The sequence below is a fragment of the Conger conger genome, chromosome 6 (assembly GCF_963514075.1).
Source record: "Conger conger chromosome 6, fConCon1.1, whole genome shotgun sequence".
Classification (NCBI taxonomy): domain Eukaryota; kingdom Metazoa; phylum Chordata; class Actinopteri; order Anguilliformes; family Congridae; genus Conger; species Conger conger.
In genome coordinates, this window is record NC_083765.1 from 30,694,875 (window position 1) to 30,722,357 (window position 27,483).

The window sequence follows — 27,483 nt, forward strand, 5'->3', positions numbered from 1 at the left end:
AAGGAAACCGACAGTTAATACCATTACACCACCAAAATGCACCTCACCTTGCACAGATGTGAAACTCCAATTGCGAAGTTACTTGTCCATGGCCTTATGTTAAAAAATGTCATTGAGACTGAGTATATGCGTCCAATAATGATTTACATTGTACATGATGTATGATTTAACATGCATATTTAAAATCATCGGGAAATGATTCTAAGCATATGAACCCCAGGCAAAGAATATGCTTGGACACTTCACACGTTTGATATGTCCAAACAATTCTCCAAGTCCTCATATGACCACCCATGAAAGGCAAGTGTTTGATAGAACATATTTCTTCAACATGAACAAAAACCCAGATTATAGTCAAAAATGTATGTTAGATGTAAAGTTGAGGACAGAAGGAGTGTGTTTCCAGCCCATAGCAGGCAGGTTCTCAGCACAAACGGCGGACAGACGGACCCTTGCAGAGCTCGCTGATGTCATCGGGCAGCTGGAGGTGAGCGCAGCGCAGGGAGGAGGAGAACAGCCCCACGGGCTTCAGGAAGGGCGTGTAGAGGCAGGACACGCCCTGCAGCACCGGGTCTCTCAGCAGCTGCGCCGGAGTGGGCCTGCCAAGCACACACTGACTGACTCTTGGACACAGTCTCTACTGCCCACAATACCGAACACAGTACTGCATAGGCAGAGATATTAATATGGCAATAGCTAGCCAGGTCATTTAGCAGACAGAGGGACATTTTGGGAGCCTGGGTGGACTGAATGGCCTGTAGTCCATATCATACATCCCTGCTCTTGTCTTACAAATCAGAAGCAATTGCCTCATTTATTATTGCAGTACACACCTTCTAACAGAAATGCAAAGCATGTGTGAACCCGCTGATGAATTAGTAAATAAATAATTATGCATCATGCTATGGTTTCAGTAGGCCTCAAACCCATTTGAGCCACAAAAAAGACAATACCCACATTGGCTGCACATACACTAAATATAAATGGCAATATGGAACGCCATTCTGGCATTAGCATTCCCAGGATCAATCACATTTTGTGTTTTTAACCTGACAAAAGTATGTATGATTATCGAAAAAGGAACCTAGTTTTTTAAAGGAATGAGAGTCACTCGAAAATAAAGGGGGGAAAAAGCCATGTAAGCTACCTTTTTGATGGGCTAAATGTCAGACATTTCTTTAATAAAGCCAAAACACTCTCAGGCAGCTCCTGTAAAGTACAAAGAGCAGAAATTTAGTTGTGCGCATATTCAGACACTGTTGTCATGAATGCTAAGGGGAAATTTCTGAACAAATATCAAAACACAAGAATGTTACTTTGTATTTGGCAATTCCTGAGGCTCAGCTACAGTATTTAAATACCACACAGTTTCATAGACGTTACACCAGTTTCTCAAGAAAGCACTTAACTGATCATTAATGTAATTGCCGAAATGTTGATATAATACCAATAGATTTTTTTACATAAAATACAGTTAAGAAGAGACATCATGTCCTCTAATAAAGCACTTAACTTGTAAGTGTATTTATGAATACATGCTTTCCTTGGAATATTATCTTTGCTAGTATTATTATTATCTACTATGCAATATTCTGCTAACATTAACTTTAACTAATACTTATTCCAAATAAGTATTCAGTCTACTAACTACACCCAACTCCACAGTAGGATAAGCACTACTTTGGTAAGAAGAATGTATTCATTTGAATTTGTATAATTGTGGTCTCTTAGATCACATTAGCTTTTCATTCAACCATTTCCTTTATGCACAGAATCATTTGCAAGCCGGTAATATCTGGACTAAATGACTATGAAACTGCATGTAGAATCACGCAGTGCTGATGATGTTTTTCATTGAATAATTACAGTGTGCAGCAATGCAGGAAACCTGCAGGAAAATATAGGAGAGCACAGAGACATGGAACTCAACTCGACCAAAAAGAAATCGATGAGGGCCTGACTTCAGCTTGACTTCCCAGATGGCTCTGGGGCATGTGAGGATAGAGAGAATGAACTTCCAGACCCCCAAAAAAACCCACCTTGACCCTCTCTAAACATCCGTGTTCCTCTGCGAGAACCGTGATGATGTCGTCCATGCACCCTGGAACCCACATACGAGCATGAGTGATCACCAGCAACATGCAATAACAGTATATTACACCACTTTCTAAATATATTGTGATTATTATAAGGGGTCCTGATTTCACAGTGCCCAAGCCTCAGTGCCATAAAACTGCCCTCAGTTAATGCAAAAACTCCAGAACCAGAAGAATTATGGGAAGGAATGGAGATCATCATTTAATGTCTCGCACAGACTCCCCCGAATGCCCCCTAGATAATTCTCTCAAACTGTGAAGCAAAGGAGCCACTAAGCAGAGTATTTATAGTTCACCATGTTTCGTGCCGGTGAGGAGATGAAAAAACGTCACTCTTGGCACAGCACTGTAAATATTTTGAAATTATATTTTTCCTGGACAAAGAAAAAATAATATATTCTGTTACAATTAGGGGTGTAAACGGTTACAATTCATAACCAATATATTTTTTTTTCTGAAGGTGAAATGGTAAACTCAGTATAAAATAAATACACGTTCATCACCAGGCATATTTTTCGGGTTCTAGACTAGCAGTCAACAAGTCTGGCCATTTCAGGGGGTTTAAAATGCAAACACCACGGGGAATTGAATGCTACAGTATTTGAGTTATCAAATCATTTATGTAGCTGTTGGTTGACTTATGGCTTATTGTAACGTTATGTAGTTTCTTAAGGTTCACAGAAGATCCATGTTTATTCATTGACACACAAATTCAAACTACCAGCAAACTGTGAACATAGCTTTCCACAATGCGCCAGCTACATAAAAATAAATAAAGCAATACATTATAATTAGGCTATTTATCCATCGGATATTGAAATTCACTGCTTTCAGCGAAAAATGGACACATTAATCCCAACACTATGTTTGTCCCGTGCCATATAAAATGCATTAGGATATAAAATGCAAATTTACCGTCACATAAAAATATATCAAATTGTACAGAGACCTGAAAGTAAAGTAAAATCATTAGACCAGTCGCCTATGGTAAAAATAGACCCAGTGTTATATTATATCCGGCACATACTGCGTGACCACGGAATTTTGAGTGCACAACCCCGTCTGTCACACAGTTGTTAACAGCAGCATATTAACAGATTTTATGCCATGAAGGCAGAAGCCATATGGAAGAGGGATGAAAACATGAAGAATTATAATTTTAACCAATGCATTTTTTAAAAATGACACACGATCGACCAGCATGCCTGGACATAAACTACAGGGATGGAACCACAGATTTCTGAAACTGTGAGGTTACACAATGTAAACGTAAATATTCAACTTGGCAATTAGGCTGACTTACAATGTTGACATATAACTATTGAGATGGCCGAAAATAAAGTTTGAAAATGCAATTACATTTCTCAGGAATCTCAGTTTTAAAAAGGAATTTAAAAATAAAAATAAAATTATTTTTAAAGATACGGCCCCAAGTGGTTATAAGCAGTCTTGGTTAACCTTTTAAATAATGGGATGGTAACCAATTACAAAAACTGACAATTTGTCACATCCCTAGTTACAATAAGTGAAAGGAACTTACCAAGAGTCAGAATGAATTTCAGTCTTTCACAGATATCAATACTTTGAAGTAGGTGCCTCCCCTACAAAACAAAAATTAGATAATATATTTAAATTTAACGAGCACATTGTGTGTTTATGTGCATGGTTTAAAGATGTGATAAAAAGCAAAATAAAATACAATAACTCGGCAAACATGGAAATGCAAAGGAAATTAGAAAACGTTGACCAAATGTTTCTCGTTTCACTGATTAATGACTACAATCCTGAATTAAAATTAGTGTCTAATACTAAAATATTACATTTAATATTTTAAAGACAACAACAAAAAACAAACACCAAAGCAACAAGCATATTTGAGATAAAGTCAAATCCAAGCTTCAGACAAGACAGTGATGTGCTGCATCCATAGCCTTCTGTGTTTCTGAATTAATATGCTGTTTGTTCATTGCCTAAGGCTTTTCCTGACTGGATGCTAAGGAAGGAGTCGGAAGTTAATCTTTGGGGCTGGTTTCAGGATGCCTACCACACAAAGCTCTAACAGCACAAGTCCCAGGGACCACACGTCCGTTTTGGGGCCTGAGGGCAGGGGGGCCTCCCTGTGGGAGGGGTCACTGGGGCGGAAGGACCCCTGGGCAATGACCTCTGGGGCCAGATAGGACGGGTACCTGGAGATAAATTGGAAGGAAGAAAATCCAGCTAACCACTTACTGTAAAACCATTCAATGCCCCTGCACAGATATCTAATGCTGGTCTATGTGCACACATCAGGCATTGACGTCATGAGCTTATAAAACCTGCTATACAGTGTATGACCCTTCATATATTCCCTTGTATTATGTCAAGACCTGAAATCCAAAATGAATCATTTCTACACTTAACAGTATTTCATTGCATGCCAACATGGTGAAGGGTATATTAAATCATCCCCATAATGGTCAAAGATAGGGACGGTCATGTCATCTCCAGACAAGCTGCTTCCGTTTTAAGGAACAGGAAGTTGGGAAAACCAGACAAATGTTCAATCATCTGAAATTCCATCTTGCAACAATATATGATTGACATGGAGGCCAGCAGATGAGAGCCTCCTGGTTAGAATTAGATTCCTACTTGAAATAATGGTATTCTTCTGACATCCAAGGACAGGACTGGTTTTAATAAAATGGTAGGCCAGATACATACATTTTCCATTATATCCTTGTTTCCCTGTGAAAGCAGACTTATTTTATGATTAATACTAATGTTGTTTAAACTCAGGAAAATACAGAGGAGAACAGAGCTTTTTTTAAGATTAAGTGAGTATTCACTGCTCCTGGATTCCCCCACCCCCCCTCCCATGATTTGGAGTCAGAAACTGTGCCTCTCAAATCACTCTGCAGTTGAGGCACATGCGCTTTTCTGAATAACTTCACAGCCTACAGGACACACAGTGCTACATGAGTGCACAAGCAGTGATGAGATAGGCATATATTTAACTGATGACAACTGGTAGCCTGTGGGTAACATGGATGACTTTGGGAAGAACTAATGCAACTGTAAAGCAAAGTGTCCCACTGTGGATCAATTGTGGTGGGCACGCAACCTGAGCCCAACCACTTGGGAGCACACTTTTTTTGAAAGGCATTTTCTTGCCTTGATTTATTTCCCCAACATGTGTAATACATACCAAATTATTATATGCAATGTGACTTACCGTAATGTGTCATACCAACTTACATATTATTATAAGTGATGCTTACCCAGTCTAATGACCTATGGCTAACAGAATTTATCCAAAGCAGCAATTACATTTAAGAACCACCAAGAACAGTAGAGTGGAGATACAAGTGAGAGGTCTCACCCAATGGGGAAGTCCACATCTGCTCCATGGTCAGTCATGTGATAAAGACCAAATTTTGCAAGCTTCACATTGCCCTGGTTGGAAACAAGTATTTACATTTATACAGTCAAAAAAGGCATCATGGTCCAGTCTATAAAGACTGCAGATTGCAGCCATACTTCCAGGCCTTGTTGTGCAATTACACTGTACCTTCAGCCTGTTATTAGAGTCAGTGCAGTAGATGACTTCACTGTCTCAAAGGCCAATGGTCCAGTCTGTACAGCACATTGACACTGTACACTGCTGTCCACTGAACAGCTCTGTATGGTACACTGACACTGTACCTTGCAGTCCATGAGGATGTTGTGAGGGGCAAGGGCTCTATGTACCATCCCATGCTTGTTCATGAACTCCAGTCCCTCCAGTGCCTCATAAGCAATCTGCAGCACCTTCTCTGGGCTGCAAACCAAGAGGTCAGATACAGTATGAGGATGGGGGATCCCTATTATGAGCCATTTGCATAACCTGCCATGTGCTGTAAAGGATACACTTTTGAGCTGAGCTTTTCAGTAGTGCTTTTAAATGAATTATGATACTGGAAGCCAGACAGGTAATATTTCACTGGGTTTGAAATTTGTTCCACCCAAGTGGTGATAATACTGAAAAGCCTCCAGTGTGCAAACTGGCTGTTCAATTTTCTTGCAGAATGCCCAGAAAGTTTTACAAGAAGTCCCATTGAACTGACCCACATAGCGATCGCACTATTCTGCAACAGCACGTTAGTAATTTCTTTACCTCCAATGAATAAGGTGAACTATTTAATTATATGTACATTGTTCATCAGAAGCCATCTGAGCCACTGCTTAACTGCAGAAGCAGTGCAGTTCCGAGTGACAAACGTACGTTTTTCAGACAAACGTACAGTGTTTGTACAGGGGCGGCCTGTAGCGTAGTGGTTAAGGTACATGACTGGGACACGAAAGGTTGGTGGTTCTAATCCCGGTGTAGCCACAATAATATCCGCACAGCCGTTGGGCCCTGGAGCAAGGCCCTTAACCCTGCATTGCTCCAGGGGAGGATTGTCTCCTGCTTAGTCTAATCAACTGTACGTCGCTCTGGAAAAGAGCGTCTGCCAAATGCTAATAATGTAATGTAATGTAATGTTTTGTGCCTATAAATTCTGTGCCTGTTTTTCCCCATGACATCACAAACTCTGAACTGCGCGGTCCCTCCGGGTTTTTTTATGACTCGTTTGTTTTAATCTTGCAGTCACTGCAGTTTCTGTGTACTTTTAAATTAGTGAGCTTTATTTTTCAGTGGATACAATTTATTGCATTTATGGTCAAGTTCATGAGTAATGCAGCCTTTTTGAAATTATATTATGTAAGCATACTGTAAGTATGATGTGTGTCTTTTTGATACTGCCTTCGTTTGTTTTTTAAAGCATACATTACTAAATTTTTGATTAAAGGGAATAGATAAGTGAAACAAATGTCTCAAAAGCAGGCCTATGAATTCAAACAAAACAGAAAATAACAATGAAGACTGGCATTGTATGAATGCTGTGTTATGGACTCCGAGTATAGAAAATAAACAGTATTTCACCCATTACACTTAGATACACTAAGAGAAACCATATACTGTACATGTATATTTGATCACAAAAAAACAGAACTTGTCAACACGTAACAAATCCAAAGCCTTAGACAAGACATGCTATGAGGCAATTGCAATATGAAGAAGTCATGTAGCTTGACTCTATTGATAAAAATACCCCTACCTCACAGGATTGCCTCGCTTGTGAAAATCGTTCAAGCTGCTTTCATAGTGTTCAGCTACAACCACAAGCCTTTCTACAGAACAGAAGAGAAAACATGATTCAGCAGTGACCCCAACAAATAGCTGTCACCCTACATACTTTATGTACAGCCAGGGGAGAAGACAAACAGCACTGAAACAATACAAACACAATGCCAGGGACAGGAAACCATAAAATGTCTGACAGTGAATATAGTGAGAACTCAAGCATTGCACAAATTTGAAATGAAATAGAAAATCAATGAACCGAACAAATGTGCCATTTAAAGTTATGTTGTAGACTTTGGGTCTTTGTTCACTTCAACCGTTTCCTGGTTGTGATAAAATGCAATATTGTTAAAGATACAAACTAGCAAACTGAATTGGGAAAAAGGATTAAGAGACAGATTTTTTTTACCTCCAACATTTTGGTTTTGTGCACCTGTAATACATCTAGCCAATGACACGTTTAAGAGTAACAGAACAAAGCCCTTTTTATTTGCCCTTACTCTACAATACCTATCTCCAGTACCATGTTGCTGAATAAACAGGTCATTTGGTTACCTAAGGAACAGTTTGACTATTGGCCTACAGCAAGCAAACAAGCTGCTGTAAATTTCCACCAGATATTCAAGACTGTTTGCCCAGTTGTAATAAAGCCCAAACAACATGCTGTGTTTTAAGGCTTAGATGTCATTACTGTGATATGAGCAAGGAACAAACATCTAATGAAGCCATATCCTGGTGATTAAGTCTTGCATGTGGTTAGGCACCCGCATAGACTAAAAGATCCCACATATCAATGATATAAATATGCTTTGCTGCATGTGGTCCCTCAGTTCTGAAACCACTGAAAATGTCTGAATGAAAACAAAGGAAAAGGAAAAAAATAATGTGGGAGGACTGAGAGTACCATGCTTTCCTCGGGAGATGTCCACATACTGACAAAGTCTGGGGTGTGTGATGGTCTTCAGGATCTGGAAGCGTCCCAGGATCTTGATGGAGTTTGGGGTTAGCGGAAGCCCATTGCTTCCACACACATCATGAGGAAGAGACGAGGCGAAAAAAGTGAAGGCCCCCAGTTGTGCGTCCTTCAGGGGGTGCATGATAACTGCACTAAGCTGCCCTGCTCAGAACCAACACATTCACATTAAGTAGTGAACTGAAACATAATCAAACATTACTGTACAGCATGTCACTGCTCACCTGGGCAAAACAAACTCAGTGGCAAACTATCCTGCTCAAAATTCCATCCTAAATTGGTCAAAGGGGTTTAAGATGTGTTTTCGACACTTCAAACTGGTCAACCAGTTGGTCACCAACTGACCAACTCTACAAGCTTAACCAGATGTGTCCAGAAAGAAGACAACTTTGATCAGCAGCAGACAAGCAATTACCAGGTACAATTGTCAAAAATACATCTTAAAACATCTTAGAATCCCAGCTGGTCTTAGCAGGAATTTCCAGCAGGGTAGTCACATGAGCATCACCCGTGAGTTCGATCTACAGATCCCTCCCCCCTCTGGTTTTGTAGCGACCTACAAAACAAGATTACGGAAAACAGCACCAATTGGCATGGTCTCCTATGTCACTTTGGCATCGTCATACTGTCCTGACTATATAATAGTTTCATAAACATTGAAAACTTAAATTGCAAAATAACGTTGAGCTACATTCTTTCGACGGGAAACGCCCACCTAGATGTCTAGTGAGCTAATTTACAGGTCCTCATCATATTGTCGCTACACTTCATTTGAGTAGTTTTACAAATGACAAAGGAACAAAAATAACCTCTATCTGAGGTTTGGTCAAATGTGTTGCCCACGAATATATAGACACATAACAGCCAATGTATTGGCACTATCCCGTTAGTGATAACGCGAGTGTGCAACGTTAGTTTGCAAACTAGAAATATATCAAGGAAATTCTTCTTATGATCAACGAAGCAACGCATACGTTAATGGGTGACACATACTTAGACCGTGGTACTTACGTTTAATAATCGCCTTTTCTCATTACTACAAAATACACATATGCATCTCTGCACTATGAAGACAAACTGCTGTACCCGGTTGTTTTTCCTCTCAGATCATGCAGCTGTTCAGCCGAGCGGAAAAGTTGCGTCATCTGTCCGCGACGATTCGAATTTTCCTTCCGTCATGTACAAAATAAGTTAGCACAAAATAAATGTGCTGTAAGAAAGCATTTTACTGTCTCATTGTTTAACCCGAGATCGAGTTCACAAGCACTCAGTGAGTTTTGCATACCACATTTCTCTGATTTTACGGCTGTAGCCCTGTAGGCGGATAGCTAACTGACAGCCAGTTAGCCAGTTAGCTAAGGTCCAGTTGTAGGTTTTATTAATTGCCTGCTATAACCAACAAGTGCTTGGTACATCCGTAATGTTTTAATGTAAAACGCATTTATTGCCGTTATGAATCAAAACAAATCGAATATTTTTGTTTTAAATCTCCAAACCAAATGACAGGCATTGAAAGGGCAGCTTTCTAACTTTCGATCTGGGTCTTTCACAACAGAGCAAGGTCTGCGAAACGTGTTTGCTGGTCTACAGCAGCTGTTAATGTGAGTAACATTTTCTAGCTAATTTGTTAAACGGCATAAAAATACATTACATTTTAATATAGAATGCGTGTCGTTTTCTCATACTGCTGTCATCCGTGGTCCGATTTCCCCCCCTTCCAGATCAAATGATTATATTGAGTGTTGCTGGTTAGCTACATCGCTAATGATTGCTAGCTACCTAACATAAGTTGTCTGATTGCTTAGTTGGCCTTACAGAAAAGTGATTGCACAAAATGTGGTCGGTTTGGAATCTTAAGTTATTTCCGCGTTAAATAAATTGTCCCTTTTTATTTCAATGTTAGCAATGGATAGCCTGCATGTTTAACATTATACACTTATGTTCTGAGTTAATTTAAGCATTGCATTCAGTGCAGATCACTCGTACGATAAATTGCATTGTTTTTAAGAGAGTGTGAAACGACCGAAAACCAAACTGCTTAATTTATAAGTCCGTGAACTGTTGCTAGCGACAAGCTCTCCCAATACAGCCAAATAAATTATTCGTCATTTTAACGAAGGCAGTTACCTGGGCAAGCTGTCACTGTCCTCGGGTATCAGGTCTTGGATGCACCACGGGCAAATCATAGCTATTTAGATGTGCTGTAACGACAAGTAATTATTTTTGTATCCCCAGCATGCAACTTATAGTGGCTGATATTGCACTACAGTATGTAAGTTAGCTGATGTAATCTTTGGCATATTATTGTAGTCTGTTGGGGGTTATTGACTCCAGAGATCCCCGCAGTCAGGTTTTTTTAAACCTGTGGTGCCACTAAATCCCTTCTAAGGTATTATCATGTGTCTCATTCTGCCAGTGCACTTCACCAGGTAGGGGCGAGGGAAATTTTCATAATACCTGTCAGAATAACACACAGGGGTAATTGTGGTTTCAGAAGGTGCAAGTTGTACCAAATGTCAAATATGCCAGTGTGCTCAAAATGCACATGGAAATGTGGGCTAGGTGGGGAGAGCAAGAAAGAGAGTGTTCTAGCTATTTTCCAGTGCAAATCCTCTTCAAGAAATTGACTCTGGTCTCATATGAATGACTGTTCGCAATCAGGTTTGTTTCACATTGAAGGAATTCAATAACTTTACAGTTTCAACTGAATTAACCCTCCTTTGTGCATATCATATACATTTTATTTAATGGTACTGTTTCTGCTTGTTGTGCTATTACTGTTGATATTAGTTTCATTGTCACAATTTCTATATCTCTATTTATAGGCCAACACTGGATACTGGGGAGGGTAATAGGATTTGTAGCAGCTGTGGTCTGTCAGTTTAGCAGTCGTCTCTCCTGAACCAAACAGTCTCTCACATACTTGCCCCATGACTGATCATTGCTTCCACTATTAGTTTCAAGAGACAATAGGGACTACCTGTCAATTGCTGTGTCCATTGGTGGAATACCCAAGTAGGGCTGAGCAATATAGCTATCGCGGTACATTGAAAAGTTTTTTCTTTTTACCGCAATAAGAACTCTCTGGCAAGTGGAGGTAGGTTTCGTTCCTTCTTTTCGTCTTTAATCATACTTGATACTGTAACACTTCTCCAAACTTCAGTGAAATGCTTCCAGGGGAGAAAAAACATCATTTGTATCTATTCAATGTTGACCCTCCAGCGCTCTCCAAAGTGGGAGACTGAGGCCCCGCTGTTGTGTCTGGGTATCAGTGACAGAGCTCACTCTACAGAGCACCATCTGAATGGAAAAAATACTTACAGTACGCGCTCGTAAACCCTACCACCCCGGGCCCATTACATTGATTTAGAGTTTTAAGAGGAGGCTTTCATCCATGATATTAGCAGCTCCGGCACTGTTATGTTTCTCATTCTCTCACCATGTTTTTTTTTTTTCTTGCGCATTTGTTTTCCAGCACCGCAGCATATAAAGCATAAATCGTTTTCTTGTCCCTTTCCTTAACCTTGTAACAAAATCCTTTTTCTTCCTCAGCGGAGGAAGCGTTTCGGCAAACTCGACATGTCCGAGTCACCCGCAAGCAAAAGACTGGAAAGCAGCTGGTGGCTGGCCGAGTGGCGTGCAGTTCTTTTGTTTGATCATTCCGATTCAAAGTGTCCATAAACCCATCAGTCACAAGGGTCTGGAAGGAGAGGGCCTGTTGGGATTTCCATAGCAGCGTACTTTAATAATAGAAAGCGTGGATAATAATCAACTTGTTTTAATAAACATCTTGTTTTGTTTTTTTTGTAATTGATTACTCTCTGTTTTTGCCTTTTATAAATAGGCAAAGCCTGAGGCTTGTCGAAAACCATTACGATGGGCTACAGCAGCTGTGCATCGGCTCTGCACTCTTTCTCCCTGCTTTGTACTCTTAGAGCTGAGATCTTGCTAACAGATACATTTTTATGGCTTTATATTGCTTTCAATTATGCTGTCATTTTGAGTTTTGTTTATTGGTATATGCCTCGTAGTAATTTGTGAAGATATAGATGACTTCTTTACCTATGGAGCATTGATTAAAGAGCTAAGAAATGGATATAGCTTGAAATATAATAAATGTGTTGATTTATAAAATAAATGTGCTCTTAATTCCTTGCTGTTTTTGTGTTGCTTTATTCTATGTTTCATTTCGAATGCGTTTCAGGTTCTTGGCCCGCTCTCTCTTCAAGATGTCTGGCCACAATCCCTCGCTGATTAGGCTGGAACAGAGGGCTGCCGAGGCGGACCAGATCATCGAGTACCTCAAACAGCAGGTCCAGCTGCTCAAGGAGAAAGCCAGTAAGAGAACGCAAACCTGGTGCGCCTCAGCACGGATTCACAGGGTTAACCACACTGACATCAGCACACAAGTGAGGAAACTTTCTGAGAGGTGTACTTCTCTTCACGATAAAACCCCTTGAGATGTAGATGTAGTATCTCCTTTTTGAGGAGGTCCTGAAAAAAGACAAGAATACATAACATTATATAGAACACAGTCAGCAACAAAAAACAGACATGGTATACAGTTACTATTTGACTATTTATGAAAGGACAAAAAAAACAAACAAACACATACACACTATAAAGGCACAGTGAAATCTAGATACCCACACCTATGTTATAACAATTGTAAATAGTGACTGTTAACAGGAGCAGTCTGTCGTAAGGTGAGTGATTTTTAAATTAACCTAAGTATTGTATAGATTTCAGAGAAGTTGGTAGGTTGTTCCAGTCTTTACAAACTTACACAGGTGGATCAGGAATGAAGGTGGAATTTTATGCGCCCATGCTGAAAGTGTACACTACCTGAAAGCCTTTGATTGTGTTGTTACTCTTAAGCACCTGACAGACCACGATTGCCTTTGTGACCACCTTCAACCTGCAGGTCTTACTTTTAGTACACTGAACATTTTTTGCGTCATTCCTATTTGGGGTCAGATTTATCAAGATGTTAAGAATAGGTGGTAATGAAATGACCCCATCAGTAATATCAATTAGCCTGCAAGCAGTTTTGTGTAAGCTGTTTTCAGTCTACAGAGTCTTCAGCTTTAGCATGATGCTGCAAGACAGCTGAGAAAGAATAAGAACAATGGCTAAAAGTCTGAGCACCAAATTAATAAATTAAAGCTGAAATGGAAGGTGAGGAACTTGATGTGGCTTTTAAGCATTATGTGTGTTACTATAATCAATCAGCAGATTCGTGAAGAATCATGCAGTTTCAATGAGGCAGCTTGATGGACTGTCAGTGATTTGCAAAACGAAATTGTTGAATAAAGCAATAATCCGTATTCCATTGATGTTATCTACAGCAGTACTTGATGAACTTGCAATAGCCCTCTCATGGGCACAAGCTTTGTTCGTTTTTTTCAGTGGGTTGGGGAATCCTGTATTGTTTGTTTAGTTCAGGGGTGTCCGAGTGTTGTAGTGCTAGGCTTAAATAAAAACCTTCTACCCCAGAGGGGAGAATTTCTTTTTTTCCATTTTCGAATAAGTTTGGAAACCCCTGGTTTAGTCTCTTGTATTTCACATTGGGCAAGATTTTATCTTGTCATGTGCATTTTGTTATGAGAATTTACAATTGCAAAAAGTGATTGCATCAACACTCCTGGGGGGTTTCATGTAACAAGCATTGGAACTGCATGTTCCAGTGAATTTGTGCTTTTTTTGCAGTCTCAGTGAGCATCATTCTATTCCATGGTCTGCAACCCTGTTCCTTGATTGATCAATTGAACAGTCAAACTCGCTGTTAACTTACCTTGCCTAGTTTCTGGGGTCTGCAGTGGTTGCTGATTTTAAGGGGGAAAACAAGTTGAGACAAACCAATGAGGCTTTCCAGGACAGACCCTTGTTGCAGACCCCTGGCCTGTATGCACTTGGTCTTTTCTATTTACTTGACAAAACTGGCATGCCGCTTTTAAGCAGTTTCACTCCTGCTTGTGTTAATTTAACAGCATTGCCTTGGATCCCACTTGATCCAGTTTGTTATTTTACTCAGAAATCAGAATTTTTACAATATGGAAGCAACCCTCCAAAAAGCGTCAGATGAGAGCATGGAAGTGACTCCTGTTTGTCGTACGCAGTTGTGCAGGCCACTGTGAGGGAGGAGAAGAAGCTTCTTGTGGAGAATGCCAAGCTGAAAAAGGACATCGAGGACCTGAAAAAACAACTGCTGGAAAAGGAAAAGAGGAGAGGAGGTGAGTTGACCATTGGGAGCCTTTTTAACACTGGAACCACAAAAGTAACTTTTTGTTTCCCATTATGTCATTAATCTTTATGAAAGTGTTAATCTGCGGGGTTTTATAAAATCCAGACATTTTTAGCTCTGTGCCCAGTGTGCAGTTAGTCTCTATTTTGCATTTGCTTACAATAGATAACAGACGTGTGATCATTAAGTAATCGTGGTCAGAGGAGGTGAACGTTGCACACCAACAAGAAATGTACCTCTTTCTTTATTATTTTACAAATACAGTGTACAAATATGGCATGCAATTTATTTTCTTTATTTTTATTTATTGATGTTTTTTCCAAGTGAGTTATTTACAGATGGTAAAATTGGCCTGAAAGAGATGACAAAATGTGTTAAAGCAAAGCTTGGTTAGCCTATCATTAAAACAATTTGTGCAGTGTTCATTTTCAAAAGAAAAACTTTCTGAAATGCTTGCTCTCCTGGCTTTAGTTTATTAAAAAAAGGATCTTTGGAATTGTTTTAAAGCTGAAGGCTGTTTCTTTCTCTTTCTCTGTCTTGCATTTTTCTCTTCAAATTGTTTGCATCACTAGGCCCTCCCTGTGACAGCGCTACGTCTTGAGCTGTATCGTTTTTGGCAGAATGATGTCACGTAAACTCGTCAATTAACAGATATTATGTTCTTTCAGGATCATATTCTCTTAAAGTCATTTTTGGATGTGCAAAAAAGGACACATCAGGCCAAAATTAGGGTACTGTCAATTTAAATAAGGGAGAGAAGGCACATTTCAAAGGCTGTGGTCATGTTACTGTCGCAGCGCAAAATGAAGTATTTTTGTTTGTTTTTTATGGCAGTGATCTTGTTTGCTTCAAATAACAGATAGCTGGTAACATTTACTGGACAAAAACGGTGAGGTTCTCTGCTCATAAGCTATGTAGGTCCAATTATGCCTCTGATTTATTTTATTACCTTTTTATATACCTTTTAGTCACTGCCATTACCTTTTATTCGTTACATATTGTTGTTTGCTTAGGAAAACCCTTGTTCTTTCTTACAAAATGCCTTTCATATTGTGTTTTTAATAATACAAAATACCTTCTCCCTTTGGAAATGCCTTGCTGCATTTCAAATCCAGTTTTTAGAGAATACTGGGTCAAATTAAAAACCGCACTCACTTCAGCACTTTTCGTATACGATCGGACCCCCCTGCTGTGTGTTGTGTGTCATTTGTCACTTGGCCCCACTGTTCATGTGTGCCAGCAACAGTCCATGTTCTTGTGCTCAAAAACATGTATTTTCAGTGATGGAGGTGGCCATGCCCGCTGGAGACTCCCTGGTAAACACGTCTGTCCAGTGCACTCCCAAATCTGCTCCAGTGTCAGGCGGCCCCACCTCACCCACCACTGTCAGTAATGACATGCCCCCCAAAGACGTGGAGGGAAAGAAGAAGAAACCAGAGAAGAAGGGTGAGCCACACTTTCATCCAAATCGCTCAAGTCATTTATTTATTCAGAATTTTAAGATAAAAGCTGATGATTTTAGCATGTTGCCTTCATCATTGAAATTATGTTTTATAGCGACAACAGTCTTGTAAACCAAAATCTACTATGTCGCCATTACGAACTAATTAATGAGGAATTTCAATTTTATTGTGAATTTATACAGTTAACTTAGACACCTATTTGAAGATCCCAGATCACTGGATAAGGAAGATTGATGAGATCAGAAAGTGTCGGTGCTATGTGCCACAAGTGTCTGTTTTTTAGCCAAAAGTAAATTTTGATAATCATTTTCATTTTGGGCGGCACGGATGGTGCAGTGGGTAGCACTGCTGCCTCACAGCAAGGAGGTCCTGGGTTCGTATCCCCGTCGGCCGGGGCCTCTCTGTGCGGAGTTTGCATGTTCTCCCCGTGTCTGCGTGGGTTTCCTCCGGGTACTCCAGTTTCCTCCCACAGTCCAAAGACATGTAGGTTAGATTGGAGAGTCTAAATTGCCCGTAGGTATGAGTGTGTGAGTGAATGGTGTGTGTGCCCTGTGATGGACTGGCGACCTGTCCAGGGTGTATTCCTGCCTTTCGCCCAATGTATGCTGGGATAGGCTCCAGCCCCCCGGCGACCCTGTTCAGGCTAAGCGGGTTAAGATAATGGATGGATGGATGGATGGATGGATGGATTTTCCTTTCGCCTTGTCAATCCATTATTTTTTGTTTTTGAAGAGTGTAATGGTTTACATGAAAGAACATCAATCAAAATAAATTTTAAAGAATTCTCTTTCAAAGAAATGACAGGCAAAAGGTATCAAAGATGACACATAGTTGTATTTATAAAAAAATTTAATCCTACTGTACGTTTTTACTTTTGATGTTTGATGTGATGTGTCAGACACGCTGAATAAAATGTGTTAATTTAAGAATAAATTCGCTGTCGCTTCAGGCTATTCTCATTACTTTGATATGTATTGAGAATATGTGCTCAGCCGTTTCGCAGGTGGCTCTCACCATGTCCTGGAGATTGTTAAATGAGCTTTCAATCAGATTTCATTCAGAATAATTCATATTGATCTTCATTTTATTAGACAAAGAACCCTCTGCTCTGTCACAAATCATGTTACAAATGTGTTTGTCACATTATTTATGAGCATATGCCTTTTGCTTAGTGAGAAATGTGTATTGCATATCTAGATACAAAACGCTGCCAACACCTGTCGTATGTCCTACGCTTTTCACTAAGCACCATTATTGATGGTTACGTTGCGTAGAAGAGGATCAGTCAATAATAGCATGTGTGATGCCTCCTATTGGTCAATTTTTCTCATTCTCCTGGCTCATGTGCTTTCTTCGTCAAATCAAATGATTAAGAAATCTCCTTGCCAACCGTCCTGACAATGAATATGCAATTTCATCTTTTCTGCATGTTCTCCAGATCTGCTACATTCTCGCTTGCGCAATAGGAGTTGGTGCCCCTTGTTTGTTTATTCGAAAATGTGAGTCATTCATTCATTCAACTTAAGATTTTTTGCTTTTGGATAGTACTAGAGGGGAGGGTATAAAAATACCTCATGGAATTTGGAATCTGTGCAGCTTCCAAACAGCCTCAGAAACGTGTTCAATGAGACCTGAGGGAACTATCAAAATGCTAAAAACTGACTTAAGAACTTCCATTTAATGTGTTTAAAATGAACTGCTCTAAGACGATGCACACCAGGCCTGCAGGCCTGCAAGCGTGCAGTAATGTACAGGCTTTCTGCTTTTTGAACCATACTTAACAAATTGCTTGAATGCCCTTTCCAAGTTCAGTAAACAATCGTTTCCATATAACGTAGATGTGAAGCAAAAGGAAAGACTAAACTATGAATGCCCTATGAATTCATAGTTCAGTTAAGGAGTCTTGTCAGGTAACACCGACAAGAAGCTGCAGGTTGCACTGCCGAGTGCAGTGTTGATGAGTCTCTTCATCTTAACACAGGAGAGAAGAAGGAAAAGAAGCAAAGTGCGGCTCCAGGAGAGGAGGTGAAGGTGGACGTCTCCCGCTTAGACATGCGTGTAGGCCGAATCCTCACGGCTGAGAAGCACCCGGACGCCGACGCCCTGTATGTGGAGCAGGTGGACGTGGGCGAGGCCGCGCCCAGGACAGTCGTCAGTGGACTGGTCAAACACATCCCCATAAAGCAGGTACAGACAAGCATTCTCTCAGCAGACAAAGTTCATCGAGAAGTTGGCTAGTATGATGCGTCTGGACGGAGAACACCATTGGAAGTTCTCTGTTTTAGTTTTAGTGTAGCCTGTCTAACCTTGTGCTGTGACCTGCTTGAGACTGTGCATCCTTTTAAGTCATTACTGAGGTGAATCATGACCAGCTTCTTAAGCATTCTTTTACACATTTTGTGGTACAATTTCTAAAATTATATCTGTCTTCGATGTTCTGCTTTGTGGAATTTTGAAGTAAAACTGATGCCAAACTTTTTTGGGTCTCCTTGCTTACAGGCAAACTGGCCACAGTGCAAGCAAGGGCTGGCTGGTTTTTTACATTTAGTCTATTTATTATTTTCCCCTTGTCAACAGCTGGTATGGCCTTTGCATGGACTATATCGCGTCTCTGTAGTGGCATTATCCTTGGAATGAAAAAACGGCTATTTCTAAAACATTCCACTGATCTAATATCAATGTGGAGTTGGATGAGGTTAGGTTGTGCAAAATGGAGCACTTGAGTCATGTGTTGATACTGGAGCATGACATTAGTTGTGGCAGAAAATACGGGCATATATCTCTATCATATATCATATCTCATCATATGTAAATGCCTGTATTTTTTTGCTAACTAATGTCATGCTTCAGTTTCAAAACATTTTCGTTTTAGGAAATGGACCACAAAATGCTTAAGAAGCTGTTGATAACTACGCAAAACTGTCCCACTTGAAGATGCAAGATAAATTTGTGTGTAATATCACAATTACTTCCAGTGGTACTTTTGCCTTATTACTAACCTGTAAACATTTATTACTAAACTAATACATCAACCCAAAGCAAACCGATATTACATCCACTGTAAATGTCTCCCCACTTAACCCCCTCACCATAAAATTGGACCTCATATGGAGTATTCACACCAATTCTGGGATAAAAGAGTTCTTGAATCGAATGTGTTTGTGTTGTGGGATCCTGTCACCCGGTTATAGTATCTGCCAATATCTTTCTTTTTTTAAACTGTATCTGTCATAGTGGCTCCCCCACAATCTTATGGCACACTTTAATAAATGGTAAATGGTTGGCATTTATATAGCACCTTTATCCAAAGTGCTGTACAATTGATGCTTCTCATTCACCCATTCATACACACACTCACACCCCAACGGCGATTGGCAGCCATGCATGGCACCAACCCACTCGTCTGGAGCATTTAGGGGTTAGGTGTCTTGCTCAGGGACACTTCGACACAGCCCGGGCGGGGGATCGAACCAGCAACCCTCCGACTGCCAGACAACTGCTCTTACTGCCTGAGCCATGTCGCCCCCTGATGTATAAGTATCAGTATAAGAGGAGGTGAAGATACTAATACTAATTATGGAGTCACTGCCTTCCTACCAGGCAGTGACTCCATAATGAAGAACAAATTGAAAGAAATGGGTAGTCTGAAGTCCACATCTCTGTTGTGACATGATTCTGTTCTCCCTTCCTTTGAACATTCCGTCCTACCCACATCACCCGTAAACTCTTACAGGCAAACTGGCCACAGTGCAAGCAAGGGCTGGCTGTTTTTTTACATTTAGTCTTATTTTCCCCTTGTCAACAGCTGGTATGGCCTTTGCATGGACTACATCGCGTCTCTGTAGTGGCATTATCCTTGGAATGCAAAAACGGCTATTTCTAAAACATTCCACTGATCTAATATCAATGTATAATGCATAAAACGACTGCTTTATCCAAATTTTCCTTCAAGTTATTGTAGTTGGCTGACTTTATGAGTTTCAGTACAGTTGGAGCAGAATAACTGAAAGATTATTTCCTTTTCAAAAGGCTTACAATTTTTACTATGGAAAAGCTATCAAAGCATTCCATTCATCCATGAGAAATGACGCAGGTTTATCAAATTGTTCCCATACTACTGTTATTTTGAATACTAACATTGATAAACAGTCGTCCTTTTGATTTTGATGACCCACTTACCTCTAGGCAGTTTTCTCATGATGGTGCAAGTTATAGTTTTGACATATGGTGGAAATAACTTTGGCGTCTTCATATTTTCATAAACCAAAAAGATGCAGAAAAAAGGGAGCGGATTATCTTGATAAGAATAAGTAATGATATTTGAACCATATGCTTCTCCGTCACTGTGTTACCTCATGAAAATATTTACAAGTGTGAAACAATGTTGCTACTGATTTTGAGATGATACGTGAATATAGCAAAGGCAGAAAGAGGTCAGCAGTCTTTAACTTTTGAAACTCAGTTTAGATATTTGAAGATATTTGAAGTGCTTTTATCTGTACACACTACCGGTCAAAACTTTGGGGTCACCTTGTCTTTTTCTGATTTAATATTTTAATGTCTCTGTTTGTAATCAAACAATTCATGCATGGTCAAAGCACAGACTCTGAACTGTTATTGAAGGATAACAGGATTTACATTTTGGTTTAACCATGTAGTTATTACGGTATTTATTGGACCAATTTTTTTTTTTTTTTTTTTGCTTAATTCTTCTACTGCTATAGCCTATCCACTTAGAGTTTGACACGTTCTGTTTTTAGACATGCTCTTCTGCATTCTGTGTGGTTATTTGCATTACTGTGACCTTCCTGTCAGCTTCGACCAGTTGGCCCCTCTCCTCTGACCTCTCTCATTCACAACGCGTTTTCTGCCCACAGAACTGCTGCTCACTGGATGTTTTTTTTAGTTTTTCGCACCATTCTCTGCAAACTCTAGAGGCTGTTGTGCATGAAAGTCACAGGAGATCAGTAGTTTCTGAGATACTCTAAACACCCTGTCTGGCGCCAACAATCATTCCACAGTCAAAGTCACTTAGTTCACATTTCTTCCCCATTCTGACATCTGGTCTGAAAAAAGCTGAACCTCTTGACCACTTCTGCATACTTCTGTGCACTCAGTTGCTGCCACATGATAGCTGGATTAAATATTTGCATTAGCAAGCTGGTGTACAGGTCTACCTTATAAAGTGAGTGTATATGGTCCCCCATTTCAATGTTTTAGACAAATTAACATAATTTCAAATACAAGAGTCATGTTTTGTATTTGTTGCATATCCTTTGCATGCCATGACTTTCTGATGTCTGTGACCCATCAACATCATCAGAGTCATCATCATGACATCATCATCTTATTTTCAGGTTGTTCTACAAGCCTCTTTGCATTTGATAGGAATTGGGGAATCGGATTGGATTCAGCTGTAAATTATGCTGATACAGTATGGAACACATTTGGTGGCTAAATCAAGGGGTCCAAGGTATCAAATGAGCCTCAAACCATCATGCTGCTGCCAGATATGCAGTAGATACTACAAGAATAGTTTCTTCTGACAAATTTTCCTGTTTAAGTCAATGGGAAAAATATTCAGCAGAAATCATTCTTGTAGTATCTACTGTGTCCTCTCGTAGCTGACAGTTTATTATTTAATTAAAAACACGTCCTACACGCTCACTTTCCTCATGCAGTGTGTATATTTCTTCCAATATTATAACCGAGGGTGGATTGGGATGGAGCGTTAGCGCGTCAAGAAAGCAAACGCATTGGATCCACATACACCTGGGATTATCAACAGGCCGCTCCCGTGTCTGTTGCCGATAAAGTTTTAGCCAGAGCCTTGAGTTAAAACCGAATTTTAAATACGTTCAGGAGGACAGAGCCATGGGCTTCGTATAAGCATCTTCACAGTTGTCCAATGCAGCTTTCTTTCATTACACAGATGCAAAACCGTATGGCCGTAATATTGTGCAACCTGAAGCCTGCCAAAATGAGGGGAGTGCTCTCCCAGGCCATGGTGATGTGCGCCAGCTCCCCGGAGAAGGTGGAGATCCTGGACCCGCCCGGCGGAGCCGTGCCTGGTGACAGGGTGACCTTCCAGGGCTTCCCCGGTAACTGCCAACCTTCGCTCTGCTCTTCTCCCAAGCCGCATAAACGGGCATTCCAGTGTCTTCCCAAAGTATTTGTGTGGTTTACCATTCAAAGCCAGCGGAATATGTGTGGTAGCAGCGCATCTGGGAGGAATCTATACAACCAAATGAACAGGTGCTGCTTGGTCATAATTAACGTCCTTCAGTGCTTGGAAGTTTGGTTGCAATGAGTGTTTTTTTTTCCTGAGTGAAATATGGATGTGGATCCATTTGCGCTTGTGGAATTTTGTTTACTGCTTACTGCTCTTATTAGAACCAAGAGATGGATGGAGGTAATTGTGTACAAGGACATTTTGGCTGAAAACAAAACAATTCAGTCTGCTGAGAAACTTGCTTGAAAGTTGAAAGTCCGGAGTGATAATGATCTGAAGCAATCAATCTTCCAAGAATCTCCTCCTGCGAAATGTGCTACAGGAATTGAGGTGGTGCAGAAAATGCTGCTTGTCGGGGTGTTAATGCATTTATAATATAATTTACAATTTATTAATCATAAAATTTAATACATACTGATAGCATGCATGTTGTTAGTAAAATTAGATTATATTCTTACTATAGTACTTGTTAGCATTTCCTTGGTCAAGTAGTCACTGTACCAAGAGCTTGCTCGAGGTACATAATGCATTTGGATGCTTGTGCATGCAAGTCATTTGAAGATGAATGAAAGCAGGTTTGAATTCAGAGTGGTCTGAGGAGCAGGAACCACTGTTTGTACTCACATTTTCAAAAACGCAGTTTCTAGCATGTGATTACGGCTCAGTTTGTGGGTTGCCATAGGTTTCCTGTAAATGACTAATCAAGGGTTTAATCTCTTCAAGGAACATTCTGTTTGAAACATGTTCTCGCACAACATATTTACCACAGTTTAATTCGTCCAACATGCATACCAACTTTGTGGTATTGCATCAAAATGTTGGTCATTAGACTATTGTGAGCTTATGCAACAGTTAATAGCTTGACCTTATTGCAGTCAGACTTTGCAAGTTATTTCAAACCCTTAAATTACCCATTAATTTAATGTTTACAGAATATAATAATGTAATAAACCCTGATTTTCTGCTGAAGAGGTTCATTTCTATATGGGCTGTTTGCATTGATGTTTTTGGGTTTTACCAAGTTACCATGTCTATCAAACATAAGCATGAATTGAAAATAAACGTCAATGTTATTAAGCTACTGTGATTATGCTGTGATTATCTGCGAGTCTTCAGAGGCTGTAAAATGTAGTGTAATTAGGAGAACAAAAGTTTGGAAGAACTTGGTTACTTGAGAACAATAACCAGCTGCAGACATGCTGCAGAGATGAAGTGGGGAGCATCCGTCAGCATGTTGCTGTGACATCACCCTGACTTCATCTCCCAAGGCGCTGGGTTCATGTCTCTTCCCAAAGCGGGTTGTTTTACAGTGAAACACTGCTGCCAAAACCCTTGTAAACAAGCTTCCTCAACAGAGGAAGACCTTTTTTGGTTGCCTGCACTAGAGGAAGAGCAAAGGCCTCTCCTATTCTGTGTTCACTCTACAAATATAATGTAGGTCTTTAGATAGATAGATAGATAGATAGATACTTTATTCATCCCGAGGGAAATTTTTGACTTTAGTGCACTTGGACTAAAGTAGTCACTGTAGAAGGCTTGTGTTAAATAATGAAATGAAGAAACTCAAATTTTTTTGTGAATCTCAATCCGCAGGCGAGCCAGACAAGGAACTGAACCCGAAGAAGAAGGTGTGGGAGCAGATCCAGCCTGACCTGCGCACGGATGGCCAGTGCGTGGCCACGTACAAGGGCTCCGCCTTCGAGGTTGCTGGGAAAGGGGTGTGCAAGGCCCAGACCATGAGCAGCAGTGGCATCAAGTAACCTGCCGGACCCCACCCAGCCGCACCGGGGTCCCCTTGGGAGAGCAAGACAAGCACGTGCAACATGTGACCGAGGAAGAGGAAATGTAGCAGATCCTTAATAAAAGACTATAAATAATAATCAATTCCTGTTTCTTGTGTAAAACTTTGATGTGCATTAGCTACGTGCTGCTATGCTCACCACTGCCCTTCAGATGACATTTTTGTAACTTTTGGTAAGCACTGCCTTTTAACTTAATAGAAATGCTGTTATTAAACAGAAGAGGGTTTTCTGTTACACAGCTCTAATGGGTCTTATTCAGTGCTCTTAATCAGTCTTTTGGGCAGGACACAACAGTCCACACCGTAACTCCCTGTAATGACAATCTCTTGGCTCACTACAGAACGCAATGGGACAATATTTAGTTTTCCTCTTGAAGCACAAGTTTTGAAGTTAATTGAAAAGTGTCACATGAATGCAGTGCCGACAGCCCTCTCATTCGACTTAATTACATTACAGCGTTTGATTGGTTAGTTTGTTTTATGGTTTCATTGTGTCTGCAGTAATGAGGTCTGTGAACTTGTCTTGTGGGATTTAGAGGCAACATAATGTGTAGACATGGCTTTGTGAGGAGGTTTATTTCAGAATTCCATTTCTGCTTTCTATCCATTACACACTTTTCTGAGGAAATGTTTTCCAATATATTTTTAGAGTCTACCAACACCTAGAAACAGACCTCATTTTGGTTCTGCATTATTACATTTCTGGATTTTTGTTGTAAATATCCATCGCTCTCTAAACCACATATAAATGGACAGTCTTCTGATCTGGATTTGTTTTCCATAAATTCAGCCTGCATCTATTCCCAAAAAATATTTTTTTAGCTCTTCTTTTTGCCTGCCTAATGGAACGGATCGGTGAGATGTGTAGTGACTCAGGCCGTGTGCAGGTCCCTCTGTGTGCGTGGGGATCCCCCACCATGGCACTTTCTGAGCTTGTCCCTTCTCTATCGGTTACCCTGAATAAAGCAAACGCTAAAGGAGGGACACTGTTCTGCTCTCCTTTTAGTAATAGCCTAGTTATTGCCACTGAATCACGTTGGTTTCAGAATGCTGTTACTGGCTAGTAATGTTGTTTTTCCATTGCGTGTGTGCAGTAACCTGCTCGCTGCGCCACACACATGCTCTGTGATTAAAAACAATTTGGTTACAGAGAGCCAGCTCATTTGCACTCTTTTAATGTGACTTGGATCTAACATGGCAATGCTGAATCTTGCTATGTCCTTGGGCTGTGAGTTGATTATATCATCTAACACAACCTGTGACAGATCAACTCATACAAGTCATCCTTATAGTCCTGTACTCGTTGGATTAGGGATGTTCTTTGCTGTTGATCTTGGCTGTTTCATTTAACTTTCATTTCCATTTTACACTTTCCTTTTTGATGCTAAACTTGCATTTGAGGCCAAAACTGTGTGGAGTGGTACGGATGGTTTGCACTGGATTGACACCTTTATTTAATTTTTTGGTCTCCAATGTTTCATTGCCGGATATTTCCTGGATATCGCGATTCTGTAAAGATCCCAACTCCTGCCAATGTCGACTTGGTGGAATAGCATGACCTGTGTGGAACAGCAGGTTTGTTTGGAATGGCATGATCTGCTATGGTTTTGACATTTGATTGCAAAAATCCCCTTGCATTCATGCTTCTGCAGTGTATCATTCATTGCTGGTGTTCAGTCCAGTGGATGGTGGAAAAGGTTTCTGTGTGTCTGTGCCAGGTTCTATGATTTCAGCCTAATCCAAATCCATTAAAAAATAAATGTAATTCTAGGTACTCTGAATTAATTATATGGGAATTCGAGGAGCTCAATGTGCTCTGTAGTCCTCCTGGTGGACCAACCCCCCCCCCCCCCCCCATTCACACAGAGAGACACAGAGAGACACCTGGATGTCTGGTGTTGTGCTCACTGTCCCTTATTACAGTGATCAACAGGTGAAACTTTCCAGTGGCGCACTTGTGACTATTACTTATGGATTCTGTGTCTGTTGAAACAGACCACTGGAATACATAACCAACTTCTACTTTAGCCTACGATTCAAAGGATATGGTAAATGCATTTCAAAGTGTGACTTGGTTTGTGGTCTACATAAAGATGTGTAAAATTGACTTATTTAGAAGGATAATTGTTTCCTTGTAAGAATCCCTGGAAGGGAGTGAGCAGGAAAGTTTATCCACAAGAAATAGCTGAGAAGTGACCGAAACTGAACACGTAGAAGTGGTGTGAGTGTTAAACTGTTCAGTCATGCCTCTTCAAAATGAATTTTATTGAGTGTTGAAAACAATGTCCAGGCCCGACTGACTGCTTCAACATGGAAGAATATGACCCCTAGGATTCCAGCAGAAGTGCTTAGTTTGGAAATATATGACCTATGATGGCATGGTGGAAAGGCTCTACCATATTAAAATCATTCAGTACAGTAGAAATGCTTTTCAATTAAGAAGCATTGGCGAAGGCCAAGAAAATCACATTTTCTCCAAAGAACTGCCTGCATTACCTGCATTGCAGTGAAAGGAATAAAAGGTCAACCGCTTATTTTCAATGGGTTAAAATGTGGGCAGTCTCCAGGCTTTCAATAGTATATTGTGCCTTAAATCCAAGCCAATGGTAGGACTCTTCGGTTCTCAAACTCATCTTCCCATTAGGTTCTGGAATAGCCTGTTGGTGGTTTCCTTTCTTTGATGTTCTTTGAAGTATGTATGAGCCTGTCTGCCAGCACAAAGGTGGTTATAAATAGTCATTTTTATTTCCCCCAATGATTAAGACATTAAAACCGATTAAGCATGATTAACGAGTGGTGATGCTTCAGTCATATGGCAACAGATGTGGGTTCTCGAAGACTAACTTGCGCAAATCGCAAACCGCACAGCTTGACGCGCTTCGGCTTTGATCTTCCCCGTTGTTGGCATACCGCATTCCTCTGGGGTTACGTATCCTTAAAGCTGTTGACATTTTCGGCTGCAATGCCTGACAGCGGTGCCAATCACATGTCCTTCACGAGAGAAATGCAATCGCTGCACCGGTCCACAGACACCCTGAGCTTCACGGTGCATTGGAATCACTCGGCATCATGATGCTGGTCTTTTTGGGACGTTATGCACAATAATGACAAGGCCATATAAAGTAAGCGAAGATTCGATTTGTAGGTGCGGCAAGCTGACGGGAGCCCGACCACCCCGCGCACTGAGGCATAGCTATTAAATGGAGCAATTGCACTCTTCGGGGGTGTGCAGGTAACTACTGTACCACGTTTTTAAGCACGTGCTCATCTCTTTATCCTATAAGATTAGAATAATTTGGTGTTTCTCCAATGATTATGCCAGTGCAACTGTTACATGAAACATGAAGGTTATTTTCAATCAAATGAACAACCAAAAAACAAACAGAATTTAATGTATTTGCCATCTTATAATTATAATTTCTAATCGGCTGAACAAAAAAAAAGTAAATGTAACAAATCAAACTTATGCAGCACAGCAGATTTACAGAAAGTGCTAGAACATTTCCGAGTTATGAAATTAATGACAATTAC

General features: G+C 40.3%; 2 protein-coding genes across 2 annotated transcripts in view; one reads left to right on the plus strand and one right to left on the minus strand.

The window, feature by feature from the left end:
- Positions 1-9,562, minus strand: part of tbck (TBC1 domain containing kinase) — a 55,905-nt gene extending 46,343 nt beyond the window's left edge. Inside the window, exons 1-10 of the mRNA XM_061244827.1 lie at positions 9,224-9,562; positions 8,144-8,356; positions 7,214-7,286; positions 5,778-5,892; positions 5,455-5,528; positions 4,141-4,282; positions 3,637-3,697; positions 2,040-2,101; positions 1,148-1,209; positions 451-599 (exon numbers count right to left, since the gene is read on the minus strand). Coding sequence (XP_061100811.1) covers positions 451-599; positions 1,148-1,209; positions 2,040-2,101; positions 3,637-3,697; positions 4,141-4,282; positions 5,455-5,528; positions 5,778-5,892; positions 7,214-7,286; positions 8,144-8,336 — 931 coding nt within the window. The 5' untranslated portion in view covers positions 8,337-8,356; positions 9,224-9,562. The remainder of the gene's footprint in view (positions 1-450; positions 600-1,147; positions 1,210-2,039; positions 2,102-3,636; positions 3,698-4,140; positions 4,283-5,454; positions 5,529-5,777; positions 5,893-7,213; positions 7,287-8,143; positions 8,357-9,223) is intronic.
- aimp1a (aminoacyl tRNA synthetase complex interacting multifunctional protein 1a) lies at positions 9,409-24,035 on the plus strand. The gene is made up of 8 exons (XM_061244828.1): positions 9,409-9,482; positions 9,768-9,813; positions 12,417-12,550; positions 14,332-14,445; positions 15,738-15,902; positions 17,901-18,106; positions 21,852-22,020; positions 23,745-24,035. Coding segments are annotated over exons 2-8 (957 nt in total). The 5' UTR covers positions 9,409-9,482; positions 9,768-9,811; the 3' UTR covers positions 23,912-24,035.
- Positions 24,036-27,483: the final 3,448 nt, after the last annotated feature.

Bases quoted from the DNA above. Each gene is read 5' to 3' on its own strand.
- aimp1a (XM_061244828.1), top strand. The intron at 14,446-15,737 runs GTGAGTTGACCA...ATGTATTTTCAG, and splicing joins AAAGGAAAAGAGGAGAGGAG to TGATGGAGGTGGCCATGCCC. The intron at 22,021-23,744 runs GTAACTGCCAAC...CTCAATCCGCAG, and splicing joins GACCTTCCAGGGCTTCCCCG to GCGAGCCAGACAAGGAACTG.